This window comes from Equus caballus, chromosome 3 (assembly GCF_041296265.1).
Source record: "Equus caballus isolate H_3958 breed thoroughbred chromosome 3, TB-T2T, whole genome shotgun sequence".
In the NCBI taxonomy this organism is placed as follows: Eukaryota; Metazoa; Chordata; class Mammalia; order Perissodactyla; family Equidae; genus Equus; species Equus caballus.
Window position 1 is genome coordinate 2,732,585 of NC_091686.1, and position 18,512 is coordinate 2,751,096.

General features: G+C 55.9%; 1 protein-coding gene across 5 annotated transcripts in view; it reads right to left on the reverse strand.

Annotated features, from left to right (window-relative positions):
* Nucleotides 1-18,512, reverse strand: part of ZNF423 (zinc finger protein 423) — a 315,937-nt gene that overhangs the window by 130,847 nt on the left and 166,578 nt on the right. For all 5 annotated transcript variants that reach the window (XM_070261781.1, XM_014738459.3, XM_070261780.1 and 2 more), the window contains one exon: nucleotides 934-4,148. In XM_070261781.1, coding sequence (XP_070117882.1) covers nucleotides 934-4,148 — 3,215 coding nt within the window. The remainder of the gene's footprint in view (nucleotides 1-933; nucleotides 4,149-18,512) is intronic.

Consider the following 18,512-nt stretch of genomic DNA (forward strand, 5'->3'; position numbering starts at 1 on the left):
ACAGACAACACAGACTCAGTGGGCATCCCCAGGCCCCTTCTGTCTGACACCGAAGGCCACACAGGCTCCAGGCCCACCATCAGGTGCCCCTCGGCTGCTGTACCCAGGGCCTGTGTGGACCCTCCAAAAGCCCAGACTTCCTGCCTCACAGAAACCCACTGGTTATGGGTCTGTGGCTCCCCCTGGTCTGGGAGCCCCCAAGGGAGGGTCCATGTCTGATTTTCTTCAGCTGCCAGGCACCCCCAAACATAACAAGTGCACAGGACAAATTTGATGAATGAATGAATGAATGAACCAATCAATCATTAATAATAACAGTAATTGGGACCATTGCTAGGGCCCTCCAGGCACCCGCAACTGCACTAAGTATAATGATGCTGTTGATAATAATATCAGCTGGTGACTGCAGCTAGCACAGCCGAGCCCTAACCGAGTGCCAGATTAAGCCCTCTCTACATTCTCTCTGGATTATCACAAGAATCTTGAATCTAAGGCCCAGAGAGCAAAGCAACTTGCCCAAGGAGACTCAACAAGCAAGTGAACAAGCCCACTCAGACCAACAACAACGACGGCACCATCATTCTCAGAGCCCTCACTGTGTGTCGGCCACTGTACTGTGCCCTGGACACACATTATGCCACGGGCCCCTCACAACAATTCTGTGGAGTCGAGACAATTATGATTCCCCTTTTACAGATGAGCACTGGATAAATGAAGCCCAGAGAGGTAAATAATGTCAGCCGTGTCACACGGCTAGAAGGGAAGTGGCAATACTGGGTTCAAACTCCAAGTCCACTGCAGAGCAGATATCCTTGACCGCTATGTGGCAGCCACCTCTCTGGGCTACTCATGGGAACACCACCAGGAAATACAGAGCTCCATGTGGGTGGCTCCTGTGAGGCTCTGGGGGAGCAGGGGGCAGGTTACACTTACCCGGGGCACTGGTGACGTCTGGGTGCCTTTCCGGGGCCCACTGGCCTCTGGCGTGAGGTCACGGTGGTCCACTTGCATGTGGCTCTCCAGGTCCTCGGCACTCTCGAACTTGACGCTGCACTCGGGGCAACGGAGGCCAGCGCAGGGCCGGTCAGCAGGCTCGGGCGGGGCCAGGCCGCCCACCTGTCCGTTGGCACTGCGGGCCGTGCAGCTGGCGCAGAGGCCATAGGGCAGCCCGCTGACATCGAGCTTCACCAGGTCCTGCCTGCTGCGGAACTCCTTGAGGCACAGGGCGCACTTGTAGAGCTTCTGCGGCCCCTGGCCATTGGGGGAGGACGCAGCCGAGCTGCCCGCCAGCTTCTGCATGTGGAAGGTGCCGTGGATCTTGAGCTCCAGCGTGGAGGTGACCGTCTGCATGCAGACCACGCAGCGAAAGCCTGTGAGTGAGTTGCGCAGGTCAGGGTGCATCTGGCAGTGCTCGATAAACTCCTCCTCGCTCTGCAGGGGCATCTTGCAGATGCGACAGGTGCCCGTGTCCAGGCTCTTGCTGTGGGTCACCTTGTGCTCAGTGAGCGTGAGCAGTGAGGGGAAGCGCTCCCCGCAGATGGGGCACATGTAGTGCTTGGCGGGACCCCGGTGCGTCTGCAGGTGCTCCCGGAGCCCATTCTCCGAGAAGAAAGTCCGCGAACACACGTTGCACTTGTGGCTCCCCTTGATGAGCTCCGCCTTCTTCCGCGAGCTGCCATCCTCGCCGGGCCGGATGTTGTGGTCCCGCAGCCGGTGGTTCTGCAGCAGCACCTCCATGGTGTAGGCCGCCCCGCAGATGTCGCAGCCGTACATGGGCTCCGACGCGTCCACGTCGTCCTCGCTGGCCTCGTGGCTGTTGGGCGCCTCGGGATTCTTAAGCAGCATGCCCTGCAGGTCAGCAGGCTCGGCCTTCTTGGCGGCGGTGGGGGGCACCCCGTTGGCCGTGCCGTTCTCGGTCGCAGCATCAAACACGCAGTGCTTCTCCCGCAGGTGCTTCTCCAGCAGGATGATGGCGTGGAAGGCCTTGCTGCAGAACTTACAGTTGTACTTCTTGCTGTGCGTGGTGATGTGGCACTGCAGCTCCACCTCGGTGCTGAAGGTCTCCCCACAGAAGATGCACTTGTGTGCCTTGGCCGGGTTGCCCAGGTGGCTGTGTTTGACGTGCACCTGCAGGTCGGCCTCCTTGCGGAAGTCCCAGTTGCAGGCTGTGCAGCGGTACATCTTCTTCTCGTTGCTGTGTTTCACCGCCAGGTGCACCTGGATGGACACCTTGGAGTCGAAGACCTCCTGGCACAGGGTGCAGTGGTACAGCACGAAGGTGTGCATGTCCAGCAGGTGCTTCTGCAGGTCATCCACCGACGAGAACTGCTTGTCGCAGCTCTCGCACACATAGTGGGTGGACGTGGTCATGTAGTGCACCGTCAGGTGCTGCAGGAGGGACTCCTGGGAGTCAAAGTCCTCTTTGCACTGTGGGCACGCCTGCTTCCGCAGCAGCAGCTCCAGGTGCAGCTTCAGGTGGGTCTGGAAGCTCTCGAAGTTGGAGAACTTGAGGTCGCACTGATTACAAGGATACTCGCCGTTGGAGATGGAGTTGGTACTCGCCGAGAGCCGCTGCCGCTTCGGAGAAGACACCTCCACGTCAGACGAGACCGGGCTCTGCTCTGCCTTGGACTTCTTGCTGTGGGCTAGCGGGATGTTCTTGTGGTTTTCCTTGATGTGCTTGGTGAGCTTCAGGATGGAGCCGAATATGGGTGAATTGGTGCAGTAGGGGCAGGAATAGACCTCCATGAATGACTGCGTGGGCTGCACGACTGGAGACTCCAGCTTGGCGCTGCTGACGCTACAGTGGGCCTGCTGGATGTGCTCCGTGAGGGAGGACTCAGTCAGGAAGCCCATGGAGCACTGGTTGCAGAAGAAGGCGTTATTGCCATCGGGCGGGTTGGCGTTGGGGCCACAGTGGGAGATGCGGATGTGCTCCTGCAGGCTGTTGATGTCAGCGAACATCTCGGGGCAGTAGTTGCAGTGGAAGGCGGAGATGTTGCTGAACTGCATCACAGGGTAGGCATGGTTCTTGTGCAGCTTGCGGACGTGCTCATTGAGGTTATAGAGGGTGGGCATGGAGTCCAGGCAGATCTGACACGTGTGGCTCTGCTGTGGCTTATCCGCGTGGATGGTCTTCAGGTGGATCTCCAGCACTGCCAGGCTGTTAAAGTCCCGCTTGGAGCAATAGGGGCAGCTGTAGACCACCTTGGACCAGCCCTGCCCATCATCCCGCATCTTCTTCTGGCCTCGCAGTGGCTTCAAGGTGGAGTCCGGGGTGGAGCCACGCTCCACAGAGGCACTGGAGTCTGGCGTGGCGCTGCTCATGGACGCCACGCTGCCCAGCACGGGGTCGGGGCTGGCGCTGTGGTTGCTGGAGTCGGGCTGCCGGTGGCTGTCCAGGTGGCAGTAGACACCCTCTACCGAGGAGAACTGCTCGGGGCACATGGGGCACTTGTGTTTCTGGTTGGCGTGGGCTTGGTGGATGTGGGCGAGCAGCGCGTTCTCATCGACGAAGACCTCGGGGCAGTGTATGCACTGCAGGTCCGCCTTCTCGGAGAGCTGGGGGTGGCGGGTGAGCACGTGCTTCTCCAGCTCCTCAGTCTGGCTGAAAGTATCCTCACAGTAGTCGCACATGAAGTCGTCCTTCTTGGCCTCCTTCTCCGACTTGGCCAGATGCTCCTTGTTCTTCTTGTGGGCCTGCATGTGGCTCTGCAGCGAGCTGGTGGACGAGAAGCCGCGCTTGCAGACTGTGCACTTGAAGGGCTTGCTGGAGCTGTGGGTCTTCAGGTGGATCTTGAGGTGGTCGCTGCGGGAGAAGGCTGCCTCGCACTCGTGACAGTGGTACTTCTTGTCGCCCGTGTGCAGCTTGATGTGCCGGTCGCGGCTCCTCTTGTGCTTGAAGAGGCGGCTGCAGAAGGTGCATTTGAAGGGCAGCTTGTCGCTGTGGATCTGTTCGTGCCTCTTCAAGTAGCTCAGGCGGATGAAGGACTTGTCGCAGAACTGGCAAGGGTACGGCAGGCCCGTGCCCCCTTCCTCCTCACCCAGGCCGAGGTCACACCCATCTCCAATCATCTGCGTGGGTGACGCAACATCCTTGCTGGAGGGAGACGAGGCCACCCAGGAGAGTTGTGGGTCGTCGTCACCATCTGCAGGGGGAAGGCAGAAAGGAGATTAGAGGCAATTCCCAGGGCCGCCGAGAAACAAGGACAGAGCCAGCTTCTCGACAGCACGCGGGCTGAGGCTGTGCAGCTGGCCAACTGCTGCGGGGGAGTGGGGGCAGGCGGCCGGGGGCCGGGAGCAAGTGCACGCGAGGGCCTGCCCGTCTGTAAGGGGACGGCAGAGGGCCGGCAGGATACGGCGTGGACAGGCCTTTTCCCTCAGCAACACCTGCCTGGGCCTCGCTGGACGCGACACTCCTGTGGGAGGTGCGGTCTCAGCCACTTCCCTGATGGGGCGGGGAGGGGCCGCCTGGAAAAAGTCACTGGAAATGACCTCACAGACCATCAGTCCCACAGGCCCCATCACCTGATCAAGACCTGGGGCGACTCCCTCTCCCAGCCCCGTCCTGGTGCAACATCCCGCTGGTCCTCAGGGGCACAGGCAAGACTTTCCCAGAAAATAAAACGTACTCTAGTGAATTCAGTCAGGGCATCTTCTTTGGTGATGGGGGCACTGCTTCATGGGACAGACGGACACACGAGGCAGAAGGCAGGCACAGGGCATCAGACAAGAGCACAAACCCGGGAGGGGTCTGCAGGTCTCCCAGCCCAAACCATCCTAAGGGGGCTGTTTTCTTTGTTCCCCTTCCCCCGTGGATTTGCCCCAAGTCCACCCAGGACCCCAGGAGATGTCCTGATGGTGCAGTGACTAGAGGATGGACCGAGACCCAGATGGCCACAGAGCTCAGAGCCTAGCGGGCCCTTAAATCCACCCGGGCAGGCAGGGGCGGGCTCTCCTCCAGACGCCTGGCCTGGCCCACTCTCCCCAGGGACAGGGGCTGCTTCCACCTTCACTGGCCTGTTCAGCCTCAGAGGAAAACTAAACAAACTAGGGGCTGGCTGTTTCTGAAAAAACAAAGGCGGACAGGACGCTGCACACGAAGCCGGCAAAGTTCCCGAGCCAAGCGGGGCAGAACCGCGACAGCCCGCGCAGGGTGAGGCCGCGGCTCAGGTTTCTGTTGGGTGGATTTAAAACTTAATAATGAATGAAACGGCCCACAGGCTACTCCAGGCCAGGGAGAGACAGACAAAAGCTGTGATTGGCCGCTCTGACCTTGCTCTCGGAACCCTGAAGAAAGAACGGCGCTTGCCTCTCGGGGCCCAGTCAGCCTGGCCAAGTCTTCAGAGAGAGGCTCAGGGGCCCGGGCAGTGAGGCTTTCCGGGAGGGGAGGGCACCGACACTCACACCTGCACACGGACACACATACTCACCCATGCATTCACACACACACCACTCCCACGACTCACACACAGACATACTCACCCACATACAGTCACACACACCATGACGCAGTCACATAAGTCACACATGCCATGACGCACACAGTCACATACAGTCACACACGCCATGACGCAGTCACATACAGTCACACACACCATGACACAGTCACATACAGTCACACACACCATGACACAGTCACATACAGTCGCACACGCCATGACGCACACAGTCACATACAGTCGCACACACCATGACGCAGTCACATACAGTCACACACACCATGACACAGTCACATACAGTCACACACACCATGACGCACACAGTCACATACAGTCACACACACCATGACGCACACGGTCACATACAGTCACACACACCATGACGCACACGGTCACGTACAGTCACACACACCATGACGCACACGGTCACGTACAGTCACACACACCATGACGCACACGGTCACGTACAGTCACACACACCATGACGCACACGGTCACATACAGTCACACACACCATGATGCACACGGTCACGTACAGTCACACACACCATGACGCACACGGTCACATACAGTCACACACGCCATGACGCAGTCACATACAGTCGCACACGCCATGACGCAGTCACATACAGTCGCACACGCCATGACGCACATGGTCACATACAGTCACACACACCATGACGCACACGGTCACATACAGTCACACACACCATGACGCACACGGTCACATACAGTCACACACACCATGACGCACACGGTCACGTACAGTCACACACACCATGACGCACACGGTCACGTACAGTCACACACACCATGATGCACACGGTCACGTACAGTCACACACACCATGACGCACACAGTCACATACAGTCACACACACCATGACGCAGTCACATACAGTCGCACACGCCATGATGCACATGGTCACATACAGTCACACACACCATGACGCACACGGTCACATACAGTCACACACACCATGACGCACACGGTCACATACAGTCACACACACCATGACGCACACGGTCACGTACAGTCACACACACCATGACGCACACGGTCACGTACAGTCACACACACCATGATGCACACGGTCACGTACAGTCACACACACCATGACGCACACAGTCACATACAGTCACACACACCATGACGCAGTCACATACAGTCACACACACCATGACACAGTCACATAAGTCACACACACCATGACGCAGTCACATAAGTCACACACAGTCACACATGCCATGACGCACACAGTCACACACAGTCACACACGCCATGACGCAGTCACATACAGTCACACACACCATGACACAGTCACATATAGTCACACACACCATGACACAGTCACATAAGTCACACACACCATGACACAGTCGCATACAGTCACACACGCCATGACGCACACAGTCACATACAGTCACACACACCATGACGCACACAGTCACATACAGTCACACACACCATGACGCAGTCACATACAGTCACACACACCATGACGCACACAGTCACATACAGTCACACACACCATGATGCCGTCACATACAGTCGCACACAGTCACATACAGTCACACACACCATGACACACACGGTCACATACAGTCACACACACCATGACGCACACAGTCACATACAGTCACACACACCATGACGCACACAGTCACATACAGTCACTCTCACAGGCATACACATCCATTCACACACTATCATTGCCACTATTGCTCACACATAAACTTAAACATACACACACACACTCACATGCCATCACACTCACCACAACTGCAGAGGCATGGCACAGACCCCGGGGGCCCCATACCCCAGGCTCTCACAGCTGCTTCTGCTGTTCCAGGTCAACCCTAAGACTTTAAGAGAGAGCAAGCCCGGCTGGGAGTTCTTGAGGGGTCCCTCAGAGCCGGCTCTGAATGGGTTCCTCGTGCCTACCCACCACCCCAGTGCCCACCCAGGCCCCTGGCCCTGACCCTGTGAAGATCCGCCCGACCCCAGCTGGTACCACTTGGCAAAGCTCTGCCTGGAGGGACGCCGCTCTCCAAAGCCCCTGGCCCCAAGTCCTGCATCCAGCAGCCTCCCACATCTGAAGCCCACCAGCCCGCCAGGGTGGGGCGCCTCCCAGAACACCCTCCCGCATCCAGCAGCTTCCCATCTCTGAAGCCCACCAGTCCGCCCAGCGCGGGGCACCTCCCAGAACACCCTCCCAGAGTGAGGGTACCTGGTCCCCCAGGGGCCTCACATTACGGGCCCTTCGGAGGGGAAGGGAAGGACACAGCCGCTGTCAGCTCCTCTGATTAGATGTGGCAGGAGGCACCCCAGCCCCTGCCTGGTAATTCCCAGGTCTTGCCAGCTGGGCTCCACAGGCACAGACAAAGGGACCCAAGGGAGGAACTGGCTGGAGCTGGGGCAGCTGGGGCACCTGCTTGGCCCTCGCCTCCTGGCCAGGCTCAACAGGTTTTTTACTATTTTGAAGTCTTAGCTCAGACTCACTCAAGCTGCCACAAAGCCCTTCCTGTGTGCCCAGTGCTCTGCTGAGCTGCTAAGCACGCTGCTTTCTCACAACCACCGATCAGGCGGGAACCAGGGCCCCTCCCGCTGTAAGACGAGGAAACTGAGACACAGCCACAGCGACTTTTCCAAGGAAATGACAGTCAGGCCCCTTGACCAGGGTCTGGACGAGCTTCTGAAGGTCAGTCAAACAAGACTACACCTGCGTAGGTGAGAAAGGGAGGGGGACCCACACGTCCAGCCTCCAGTGCAGTAAACATCTGGACCTCCTTTGAGCCCCCCTGGCAGGGAGGAGGCCCAGCCCATGGAGACAGGGGCTTTCAGGGCCGAGGAGTGGAGGACACAGGCTTGAACCCAGGCCAGTGCGAGGGTGAGTGAGACAGGACGACGCCTTGCCCAGAAGACCGGGCCTGGACTCATCTTTCCGCCAGGGTTCATCTGCCCCAAGCCCTTGGTGCCGCCCAGCACAAGAGCAGACACCTGCATCCAAAACCATGCTCCTCCTTTGCTTCGTCCGCCCTGTGAGCATCTCTCTTCATTCTCAGACTCAGCTTACACATCGGAAAAAAGGGAGCCACTATGAGGAGTGGATGAGAAAAATTAATGCGAAAAAGCATTATTATTCCATTTACGTAGAATGTGCAGACAAGACACATCTGTGGAGACAGGAAGCAGATGAGTGGTTGCCTGAGGCTGGAGGAGGGAGCAGGGACTGACTGCAAATGGGCAAGCGGCATCCTTCTGAGATCGGGGAAATGCTCTGAGACTAGACGGTGGGCAGGACCGCAGAGCTCTGTGAAGGTACTGAACGGCACTGAATTGCTGGCTTAAAACACGTGAAGTTTACGGAATGCAAAGTATACTTCAATAAAGCTACTAAACAAAAACACTATTTGGCCAATAATAATAATTAGTACTAATTAGTACCACTGGTGCTAATGGTATTAGCAGCTACACGTACTGAGCATGTCCCAAGTGCCAGCACCTGCTGAGGGCTCCGATTAGCACAATTAATTCCTTTTCATCCTCAGGACCACCAGAAACATCCCATTTGTGAGCTGAGGAAGCTGAGGCTCCAAGAGGTGAGTAACTTGCCCTCAGTCACACGGCAAGGTGCCCCAGAGGTGTCTGGCCAGAGCGCCTCATGTCCCCGCAGTGCGGGGGCCCCCCACCCCTCACTCCCACCGGCCAGGCGCCACAGTCCCCAAGGTGCGTTGCAGCTGCACGGTCGGCTTCTTTCTCTGCAAAAAAGTTTCAAAACTAAAGCAAAGCACATTATCCTGGGAGCAAAAAGCTGAGCAACTGCTGACCTTAGAATCATCTGAATCGGAATGAAAATAGGGCTCCTTAAAGGAAAAAGGCCCAATCAGGGGGATGGGCATGTGGACAGACCAAGTCCCAAGCGCAGACCCCCACGTTGAAAGCCTCCTAGCTAATAACATGAACCGTGGCTGCTGCCCTCGCCCCCACCCAAGGCATCCTGCTCCAGGGCCCTCAGCCTGGTGCGCTAGGAGCGGCCGAGGGCAGCGGAGGCAGCGCGCTCAGATGCGTGTGGGCGACGGCAGAGGCAGGGGGTCTTGCCTCACAGTGGGAATGCTCCGCTCACGCTGACGGTCAGACACCATGCACGGGCAGCATTACAGCCCGCGGCCCTGCAGACGTGCAGAAAGGGAAGTGGTGCAGACACAGGCGAAGGCAATCTCAAAGTCCCCTTCAACATGAACATTCCAGAACTCAGGGAGAAGGTGGGCTCAGGGAGGTCCAGCTCAATCAGCTACCTCTCCATTTCCAAATAAACGTTTCCATAGGTTTTACTACGTGCCCTGTGCTCTTCTGAGAGCTCTACATGTGTTCACTCATTCAACCCTCTCAACAACGCAAGAAACAGGTACTGTTATTATTATTTCCATTTACAGGGGAGAAAACTGAGGCACAGAGAGGCTGAGTAACTTGCCCAGTGCCACACAGCTAGCAGGCAGTTGAGCCAGGATTCCACCCCAGTAAGCCTGGTTCTGAGGCGGTGCTTTCCCTCACAATTTTCCCTGCTTCTCTCCTCTGGGAGGGGGCGCTGTCACATGAGAAGATCAAGTAGGAAACACACTGACTAACACCAGCCGCGTCTTAGCCCCCTACCCCGAGAATGACTATAAGAAATATAACAACGTGAGGAGAAAAACCACTTTCAAAAACGGAGACTAAAGTCATTTAAAAATGACTAATCCTGCAAAAAGGCCTGGTAGGAAATGGGTTATATGAGGCTTTTGCTGCCTGCTGCAGGAAGAGAACCAAAACAAGCATAAAAGGGGAGAAATTTCTATAAAAATTCAATCAAGTAGAAAAAAGAACATTAACTGGGCTTCAGAAGACGTCAGTGGCAGAAGGCGCGGGGTGGATCCGGCTCACGCGGCCACATGTGGCGACTCCAGCAGGCCGGTGCTGCGGCCACCGAACACAGCCTCACTTGCACCTTGTCCGGGCGAGCCAAGTGGCCGCAGCCCAGAATGGCTGGGAGCCTCAGCCCCACACTCCTCCTGTCACAGAGAACCAAGGTCAGGGCTGCAAGGAGGTGCCTGGAAAAAGAAGGGAGAGTGATGAGCTCGCAGGCCCACAGGAACAAACCGAAAGCTCCAGGCCCTGCAGCAAGAGGCACAGGCTGAGGGGGAAGTGAGCCTCCCATCACCAGAGCTATGCAAGGGAATAAACAGCTCTGGAAAGAACTCTGGAGGGTTTCCTGCAGTGGATGGGAAGGCAAAAAGAGCTGATGCCAGGCAGCTCCAGGATTCTAGGACATTCCTGGGCTGGGCAGCTCCATTCACATGAATGAAAATGACTGATATTCCAGACTGTGACAGAAGGCGGACTTGGAACTCGCAAGGCCCCTGAGGGAGACGTGCTGGGGGCAGAGGTAGAGCGCGGGACAGAGGGTCCATAGGAGACCCAGGCCTCGGCTGCCTCCACTGTCACATGGGAAGGTGAAGCGCTGGTCTCCAAGGTTCCTTCCAGAAGAATCCGTCCTGCGTAATGACGTTTCGGTCACACATGCGATGGGGGGCCCATACAGTCAGAACCACAGAGCCCAGATGTGTAGGGGGTTGTACCACCCAGGTTTGTGTCAGGCACCCTGTGATGTTTGCACAACGACAAAATAGCCCAACGACACGTTTCTCAGAACGTGTCCCATCTTCAAGCCACGCATGACTGTGTAAAGGCCATTTTGTACAATATTCCAACCATCCAGATTGTCTTTGTGATAGCCACAAAAAGCCCTGACAATTCTTCACAAAGCCCCAAAAGGTCTCCATGTCACTCAGCATCTCCTTGGGAGAACGAACACTGCCAAGCAGACAGGTTCCCCACAGGACGAAGCTCCATGGTGCTCCAGGCAGAGCCGTCCCTGCCCCCATCAGGAGCTCCAGGAATGGGAATTGAGAAACGGGACCCCAGACTCAGGATCCATTTACACCAATCCCATACGATACAGAAGATTCAGAGAGAGAAAGGAACCTCCAGGTTGGGAAACCCGCAGTGGTTGCCCACAGCATTATATTCAGAAGGATTCTAAGGCCGTATCTGGGCTCAGAAGACATGCGTGCTGAAATCAATTGGTGATGTCTGCCATGAGCAGAGGAGTGTATGAGTGGAATGTTCAAAGGGCACCGAGCAAACTGGAGGAAGAGGTCTCATGACTCCCAGTGCTAGAGAAGAAGCCTTTAACCATCAGCTTTCCTCCTCCAAGAAAGGGGCTGTCCATCCTCCCTGAAAGGGAGGCCTTGGGGCAGGGTCAAGCAGACAAGAGGACGCGGAAGACGCTGTGGAGCTGCACTGTGGTCCAGAGAAGGGTCTCTAGCCAGAGAGAAGGCCAGCTCCACCCTGGCTGATGGTGAGGCCGCCCAAAGTGGGCACAGAGCGGCCTGGGCACCCTGGGATTGCAGACCCATGCTCCCCAGAGCCCGAGGTGACAAGAGCTGGGAGACACGAGTGCACTCAGGGCACATGCGGACTGCGCCTCCCACAGAGGCAGCCAGAACCTACACAGGGGGCTTCCCAGACGAAGTGGCAAAAGGCAGCTCAGGGGGTATCCAGGTATATTCCCAACCTCTTCTCAGGAAACTTCAAAGCTTGACCCATCCGTGTCTCCGCACCCCTGGAAGCCTGGTGCAGTGGAGGGAATATGGATCTGGGGGAGCCCTGGTCCCCAAAGGCAGCCATTGCTGGGGGGACCTCCCCTTCTGCCATTGCCTCTGTGACACGGGTGGGCTGGGCAACTCTGAGACCCCTTCCTAGGGCTGCTTCCAGCAAGCTGTGATGGGAGCTTCCCTGAGAGGCCCCAAGCGCCCCTCACAGCAAACCCCAGCCAAAGGGGGGGCCTGGACCCCACGGGATGAAGGCCCAGCAGGAGACGGGGCCACCAGGCCAGAGCTCCCAGGCTGGGTGGGGCATCCTCACTGTCTCAGCGCCCACCAGGGACTCGCCCCACAGAGGCAGAACCCAGTCTCAAACTAGGCCGGGGCCGGGGGTTGAGGACACAGACATGAAGGGGACAGAGTGTCTGCCCCGTTCCTTGCCTCCCACCAGGTGCCAAAGATGGCCATCCGTCCCAGAATACTCTCAACTCAATTATATCCACACATCAATCAGTACCAGTGTGGAGGGGTGGGGAAGTCAACAGGCCATCACTCATCTCATTTCACAGAGGGGGAAACTGAGGCCACACAGCAAGGAGCAGACAGATCTAGGACTAAATTCGTAAAAGCCACGGTAGTTACTGTTTCTGGGTCATTTTCTATAAGCCAGGTCCTTGCCAGCATTTTCTCACTTGATTTTCAAAACATCACTATGTGGTGGTGCTGTTACCACCCGCTTCTTTCTAACTGTGCACACTGAGGCTCCAAGAGGGAAAGCAACTTTCTAGGCACACAGAGCTAGCAAGTGGCAGATGCCCCTCCAGCACTCACTAACCACTGCACTAAACTGCCTCACCAGGCCCTGAGTGCCAGTTCAGGGCTCGTCCCACTGCAGAAGCTGCTCCCTCTTTCTTGAGGCCCAGCATGTACCAGCGCAGCATCAGGCCCTATGGCTCGAGGATAGCCACGAAGGGGTCCCACACTCCACAATCCCACCTGCCCCCAAGGCAAAGTCACATCAGGACGTGGGCAAAGTCAGCGGTGGATTACCAGGGCAGGCTGGCTCTGAGGCCAGGCACCGAGGGATGGAGCTGGCCTGTTTCCTCCCTGGACTGTGGACAGAGCAGGCTGCTTCAATAGCCCGCACAGAACCAAACTGGGAGGTTGTGTAGGCAGAATAATGACCACCGCCACCCCAGGAATGTCCGTGTCTTAATCCCCAAAACCTATGAATACATTACGTGTCATGGCAAAGGGGAATTAAGGGTGCTAAGGAGCTGACCCTACAATAAAGAGATTATCCTGAATTACCTGGGTGGGCCAAATGTAATCACAAGGGTTGTTAGCATAGAAGAGGGAAGCAAAAGAGGAGGTCCCAGTGACACACTTGCCGGCTTTGAAGATGGAAGGGGCCACAAGCCAAGGAACGCAGGCAGCACCTACACACTGGAAAGGCTGGAAACAGAGCTCCAGAGCCCAGAGCCTGCAGACGGGAACTCGGCCACACCAACATCTCCACATCGGCACAGGGACATTGGCGCCAGACTTCCGACCCACAGGACTGGAAGATGATCATGTTTTGTTGTTTTAAGCCACTAAGTTCATGGTAATTTGTCACAGCAGCAATAGGAAACTAATACAGAGAGGTTGGTTCCAGGAGTGGGGCGCTGCTCCAACAAATACCTGAAAGTGTGGAAGTGGCTTTGGAATTGGGCAGTGGGCAGTGGCTAGAAGAATTTTTAGGAGTATGATTGAAAAAGCCTATATTGCCTTAAAAAGATTGTTCACGGGGCCGGCCCAGTGGTGTAGTGGTCAAGTTCACATACTCTGCTTTGGTGGCGCAGGGTTCACGGGTTCGGATCCCTGGTGCAGACCTACACATCGTTCATCAGGCCATGCTGTGGTGGCATCCCACATACAAAATAGAGGAAGATTGGCACAGACGTTAGCTCAGGGCCAGTCTTCCTCAGCAAAAAGAGGAAGATTGGCAACTGATGTTAGCTCAGGGCTAATCTTCCTCACCAAAAAAGAAAAAGATTGTTCATAGAAATATGGACGTTAATGACTCTCTTAGTAACGTCTCAAAAGGAAGTCAAGAGCACAAAGGAGGAAGCCTAAATCACTATAGAAAATACCTAAATCACCATGACCAGACTGTTAAGAGAAATATAGTTGTTAAAGGCACTGATGGTGAGGGCAGAAGGAAATGAGGAACATGACACTGGAAGCTGGAAGAAAGGGATCCTTATGATGCAGAGGCAGAGAGCTTAGTGGAACTGTGTCCTACAGTTACGTGGGAAGCAGACCCTGTAACAGGTAAAAACGGATATTTAGCCGACATTTCCAAGCAAAATGTTGAAGGCCCGGCCTGGTTTCTTCCACTGCGTACAGTAGAGAGGAAAGAGAGGGATTGACAAGAGAGCTGTGAAACAAAAAGGAAGCAGGAACTGATGACTTTGGAAATCCTCAGCCTGCCCAGGTTGCAAAAGACACTATAATTAAGAGATTCGCCATCAGGACAGCATGCTCTAGGGAAAAGGCTGAGGGTGTAACTGTGCGTTTCACTCATATCTCAGAAAAATCAAAAAGTCAGAGTATCCAGTCATGCAAAAGACTCTTTGCAAAGACTAAGGGTGTGACTCACAGATCCCCCAGATCAAACCAGAGAGCACCCAGGACATCTGGGAGCACGGCCCCAGAGCCATCTCAGAGGAGCCCCAAAGCAGCGATAGAATTATCTCTTATCTACTGAAGTAGGTCCCCATGACATACACAGGAGACCCACAAGGCTCTTGAAAACTTCATACCAGCAGAAATACTGCCAGCTCGGACCAAAAGGGACAGAGAGAGTACAGGTGAAAGAAGGCTGTTGGACCCCACGTGCTACAGGCAGGAAACAGGCTGATAAAACTACTCAGCTGCAAATAGGTACTACCTTTCATTATAAAAAAAAAAAAAAAAATATGACTCAGAGGGTGGACCCTCAAGCCCAGAAGGCAAAGCCACACCCAGAGGGTAGAATTTTGAGCCCAGAGCATGGAACCATGAGCCATAGAGGACGGGACTATTATTGGACTGGGTTCAGATTCTGGCACTGTACAACCATTGGCAAGCACATCCCTCTTTGTGCTTTCATTTTTCCAGCTCTCAAGAGAATGGATCAGATGAACTGGTCTCTAAGAGCCTTTGTAGCTCTAAGAGTCTGTGATCAATTAGTGATGTCTGCCTTGGGTACGGGAAGGAGGAATGGCAGGCAGCAGGCATCCCAGTTCTCTGCTATCTTCTAGTTTAGGTATTTTTTCACTCAGCACATATTTGTTGAGCCTGCTGTATATGCCCAGTCCTCTGAGGGGTGCAGAAAGTACCCAGCATTCTTAGTTTTCTATGCTCCTCTCAGTCTCTCTGTCCATTAGCCTCTGTCTAAAGTTTGGACTCTAAACCAATGCTTTGCCACTTTGAAGCACTTTGAAAGAAAAAACAAAAAGCCCCTTTCACCATGGCAGTTGTCAGTGCTACATCCAGATATCTGGTTCTCCCAAAGGGACAGATAAGGGTGGCCCCGGGGAAATCAGGAGTCCACCCTGGGAAGGAAGGGGATGAGGACGCTGAGGGTCTTTCTGAGGTAGGCCAAGGAGCCCCATGGAGGCTACCAGAAGCTGACGTGGCTCCACCTGAAAGCTCAAATTAGAATTATGCTATTAGCAAAAATGACAGCAGCTCACATTCACCCTCCCCTCCTCCAGGGAGCTCAGAGTGCCTTTGCTGATATGATCTCATCGTCCCCAGTGAGGCCACAGCAAGGGAAAGCAGGGATCATTCTTTCAGTTTAGCGATAAAACGCTGGCGGGTTGGGGGCTCGGGGGTCATGGGCAGCTTGGGGGTGGAGACTGGCATGCAGAGGTCAGTGGCCCACAACTGAGAGGAGGAAGAAGGCATTCTTGCCTTAGGGGCTGCTTCTCCAGCCAGCCTGGTGGGCAAGGAGCAGACCCTCTCCTCTGCCCTGCCTCAAAGGGGCACTTGGTATGAGCCTCTGAGGACCCACAGGCCTCCCCACAGACTGAAGGCCAGGCCAGGCCAGGTATGGCTTTCTCCAGCGGGCTCCGGGGGCTGCTGAAATGCCATCCAACAGCAAACAGTCGCCACCAAGGCCCTTGATAAACGTTCCAGGGAGCCAAACTGTCAGCCTGAGCTTACAGACACTCAGTCACCTGCAGCGAGACGCCAGCCACCGGGAGAGCACACGGGCTTGCTTAGATAGCTGCTACTCATTAGCTGTGTGACCGTGGGCAAGTTACTGCACCTCTCTGAGCCCTCATTTTCTCACCCATAGGATGGGGATGACAAGAGTGTCTGCCTCAGAAAATGGGTAACGCATCTATGCTGCTAAGTGTTCAGCAAACGTTGGCTAAAGAGCATGGAGGTGGGTGCCAGTGTGACTCACACCGTCATTAAGTGCCTGTCCTCTCATCCCTAGGGCATTTGAAACACTACACAGCTCTCTCACACCCCCTGTCCCATTCGAGCTGGAGCAACTCCGTCCGGGTGCGAGGGCGGTGGTGGTGATGGTGGCAGCTACTCCCACATTATGAGTATGCAGGGGGCCACACACCGGGAACCCTGGGACGGAGCCCCACCTTGCACGCCGTCAGGGTCCCTCTCTCACACTCGAGGAGCTGGCTTTACGCCGACCGTTGCGTGGCCACCCCACAGGTGAGGAAACAGAACAGAGAGGTTAGGTCACATCCCACTATCACAAAGCAGGTGGTAAGTGGAAACGCTGGGGGTTCGGACTCCCCGCTGGGGACCTTTGCCAGCTGGACTGAGAGAAATGACCTGAGCATCGGGCCGCACATCAGCACAGCCGTCCCCCCTCCGGACGGGCGGGGGCCGTCCAGTTACCAGTTAGTTTGTAAAAATGCCAACATTGAGAAATCAGAAACTCTCCAAGTTTTTTAAAAACCCACATTCTCTGTAGGCCTCTCTTGAGGGAGACCTGGTGGCCGCGGCTCTGCGTGGGGCACGTCCAGGACGACCCTCTGCTCACTCCCCAGCCGCCTGCCCCGCGGCCCCTCCCGCACGTGGTGTCCCGGCCCCGGCGCCCTGGTGTTTGCTCAGTGGCTGAGGCCGGCAGTTGGCCTTAGACTCCCAGCTCCACCAAGTAATTAACCTGCCTCAGTTTCCCCACCTGTAAAGCGGGGATAATAATAGTCAGAACTATAGATTTGCTGTGCAGACGAAATAAGTGACTATTTATAAGATGTTACATGTGAGGAGTGCTCTGCAGTGTATAAAACAGAAATAGCCACTGGCGCCCGGCTCCCGGCTCCACATAAGGTCCCAGGGCGGAGAGAGAGGGAGAGGCAGGCAGCAGCCAGGCGGTTTGAACGGACGTGAGCGTGAGGGGTCCCATTTCACTGAGTTCTGATTAACAACCACGAGGGTCTACGTTACGGACCAACAGGGACCCCAGGCAGGAGATGGTCTCGAAGCGAAGGCCCCAGGCCCCGTCATTTTCAACCCCAGGACGCAGAGAGGAGAGGAGCCTTCAGGAGCCCGCACGCGCCCCTCTCGTCAGACAGGTGGAGAAACGAAGGCGCCAGCAGCCTTGCTAGGGCTCGGACTTGGGGCTCCAGGCTGGTGGTGGAGGGGGTGGGGGCTGCGACCTGACTCCCAGACGCGCCCACGCCCGCACCCAGTGGGGCTGCGGTCCCTAAAGGCCCCTGGGACCGCAGGACAGGACAGAGGGAGGCCGTGCCTTTCCCCTTGGAGACTCTGACCTCACAGAGCACACAGCCTGCCCGGCTGCTCCATCCCTTAGACAAATTTACTTAGCACTGATATTGAAAATGCAATTGAGCTTGAGTTTTATTGCAGAAATTAAACAGACCAGGAAAAAAAAGAGCCAGCCCTGGCCAATTCACTGGAGAGCTGGCTCTGCTCAAACTGATAAAGCAGAGCGTCCCGGTCAGCTGCTGCCAGGGCGGATGGCCCCAGTCTGCCCCGAGGAGACACTCGCCAAAGATGGGGTGCTCGCAGCTGGCAGAGGTGCTCTGGAAGCTTCTCCCACCAGCCCCTGGCCGGGCGTCCCTCACAGCCCAACACAGCCTGCCGCCTCCCACCGCCGCGGGTGAGGAGAGAGCCCGTGAAGCCACCCCCACGGCCTTGCACCAAACAGCACTGCCAAGGCCAAAGCAAAGGGCTCTACTCCACTCGAGAGGAAGCAAAACGCTTTCGGGGTCGAATCACTGTTTTTCTTTACTCCCTTTGGAGATCGGCAGAGCCCACATTCGGCCGCGCGCGGACCTGGGACTGGAAACAGCTGCGCTCTAATTACATGTAAAGTGCACCAAAACATTCCTTTTATCACAGACTGGAAATCTGTTAGCATCTGTCTCTCCTTTGTTTCTTCCACAAGATACAAGCTTGT